This window comes from Symsagittifera roscoffensis, chromosome 9 (genome assembly GCF_963678635.1).
Source record: "Symsagittifera roscoffensis chromosome 9, txSymRosc1.1, whole genome shotgun sequence".
NCBI lineage: Eukaryota > Metazoa > Xenacoelomorpha > Acoela > Convolutidae > Symsagittifera > Symsagittifera roscoffensis.
In genome coordinates this window covers 23,454,583-23,457,372 of record NC_087070.1, presented here as the reverse complement: position 1 = coordinate 23,457,372, position 2,790 = coordinate 23,454,583, and the positions used below count along the sequence as shown (strand labels likewise).

General features: G+C 36.3%; 1 protein-coding gene across 1 annotated transcript; it reads right to left on the bottom strand.

The window, feature by feature from the left end:
• Positions 1-718: 718 nt before the first annotated feature.
• LOC134854770 (uncharacterized) lies at positions 719-1,906 on the bottom strand. Its single transcript, XM_063871126.1, has one exon. The coding sequence runs from the start codon at positions 1,904-1,906 to the stop codon at positions 719-721; it is 1,188 nt and encodes a 395-aa protein (XP_063727196.1).
• Positions 1,907-2,790: the final 884 nt, after the last annotated feature.

The following is a 2,790-nucleotide window of genomic DNA, read 5'->3' as shown; positions in this document are numbered from 1 at the left end:
AATTTCACCATTAGGTCCGTACTTCAAAGCAAAATGCCATCTGCTGCCTATAGGCTTCTCTCCTCTATTTCTAACTAGTTCCCAAACTTTGTTTTTCTCTAATGAATTAAACTCTTTTTTCATTGCTTCTTGCCGGTCAGGGTCTGCTAAAGCTTCCTTAGCACCTTTCCGTATATTTTCGAGAACTTCTCCAAAAAATACGTCATCACCTACTCTTTCTCCTTCGTCACTTTCTGTCTTTTTCTCAAAGTAGAACTTAGATTCGTCAAAACTAACGTTTCTAGACTTTTGCACTTTGAGTTTTCCTTCACTCTCAATTCCTATCAGATAAGCTTTACTATTTTCCGATGTCCCCCAGAAAAATTCCCCTTCTAGAGTTTTTGTCTAGTTTTTTGCGAAAGTGTTTTTTCACAAAACTATACGCTACACACCCAAAAGTTTTCACAAAATTAAGGTTGGGTTTTTCTCCATATATTGACTCGTAGGGTGTTTTGCCTATAGCAGAATGAAAACACATTTTTTTGAGATTAGCAGCCATATTAAGAGCATAAGGCCAATAAGTTTTCGATAAATTAGCATCAAAAATCATGCAGCGAGCCATTGGAGTAATTTTTCCCCACAAGCTTTCTATCTTTCCGTTCTCTTGAGGGGTATAAGGAGCCAATGTTTCCAGTCTTATTTTTTGTTTCCTAGAAACTCGCCTAAAATCTTGACCAATCTATTCTCCTGCGCCGTCTGAAACTAAAGTCTGAGGGACTCCTATGTCTGCAATGAACTTTTCCAACTTTTCTGTTGCCTCATCTCTCGTCTTCATGAAATAAATTTTCAGATATCTAGAAAAACTGTCCACAAAACCGATAGCATATCTATGTCCATCCTCTGCTAGCGGGCCTAAAATATCTGCGTGAACAAAATCTGGTGTCCTGGTTGCCCTGGTATAAGAATCTTTCGGGACTGGCTTCTTTTTTGCTTTATTCAACTCACAAGTTTCACAATTCTCAATTTTAAAATCACTAATCTTCATGCCTTCAACATGTTGCTCCAAATGACCTAAATCTTTGTAGTTATTATGACCCATCCTGCAATGCCACTGTTTCAGTGTGCTTACTACATAACACTCATCTTTTCCTACAAATGTGTCCCATAAAAAGAGACCACTTTCCTCTCTTAATGGGTAAACTGATCCATTTCCCTGGCGAACAAACGAGCTCGCACCAAAAACACCTTCTGCTCCTGCTATCTTCATTTTTGATACACTCAGAAAACTTCTTGAGTTTTCAGGAACGTACAAATTATCCTTCAGCTCAATCATCTTAAACTCGCCTTTCTCATCTTTTACTCTGAATCTAACTTCACCTTTCCCTAAAATTTTTGATTCAGAGAAATTTGCATTGCTAACCGATCCTTTGAAGTTCTCATCTAAACTAACAAACATGTCTCGATCCTTAATCATATTACTGGTAGCTCCAGAGTCTACAACTAAGTCCTCGCCCGGAGACACTCCACTCAGGAAACTAAAATGAGCCTCTGTTTCAGCTACTAGGTTCTGCTGTTCTCGTTTAGTCTTACTAATGAACTTTTTCTTTGCTTGGCAATATTTTGCAATATGTCCAAACTCCTTGCACTCATAGCACTGAATTTTTCGAGCTCTATCTTCACTATCTCGTCTGCTGCTTAAGTTTTCTCTGCACTGTTTCGACACATGTCCTCTTTTATGACACTTGAAACAAACTCTGTTCTCGCTATTAAAAGCATGCTCTTTTTCGATTACTTGTCTCTCGCTATCAAAATTCACTAAATCTCTTTTCAACTCATCTAAATTTTTCTCATCTCTACTAAACTTAGCTATAGTAGAAAAAGTTTCAAATTGTTTTGGAAGTCCTTCCAAAATAATTGAAATTAACATTTTTTCACTCATCCTTCGTTCACTTGTTCTAAGTTATACTGAATCTCCTCTGCTCTAGTCAAATAATCTATCACTGTTTCATTGCTATTCTTTTTCAAAGTTGTAAGTTCGGAGATTAGTTTTTGCAGCCTGGGTCTTTCAAAACTCTTAAACCTTTTCCGTAAAACATCCCAAGCTTTGCTACCATTGCCTTTATACGGTCTTAAAAACAAAACTGATTTCTTATCTAGAGCCTGCACAAGTTTGTACCAGATATGCAACTGTTTTTCTTCAAAAATCTTTTTTCCTTTATCTATCGCAGCTTGTTTTTGATCACTGCTTGCATTCGGTCTTAAACTTGGCATAAAGTTTCTATAATCAACTGACTCATCTAAAATCTTGTTTAAATTCAAGTGAAAAATTCGTGCCTCAAATTGCTCATCAAAGTAGCAAAAATCTTCTTCTTTTCTCGAAAAAACTATCCTATCAGTTTTCGACATTTCTTTCCTAATCCAAGTTCTTATTTTCGACTTAATTCTCACACACAAAAAAAAATAAGCAAAAAATTAAGTATTGCCCTAGGTAAAGTTCAATGACCTCGTTTTCTCTTACATCAAAATCATTTTCTATAAACATCGATATCGCCCGCTTATATAACTATGCAAGTATATTCGATTACCTAAATCTGATTTGGAACCTAACGGAGTGCGTACTGAATAACACATCAGCGACTTAGCAAAGCTAAGGTCCCTCCTCAGATTTCATACTAGGTAATATATATATTAGCAAAATAGAAACTCGTCTTTTTATTCTGGGGTATCAATTTCTTTTTCTTTTAATTGCAATGTATTCTTTGGATTGATTTTGTGTCGGATTCGAGCAACCGCGTACGAACGAATTTATCC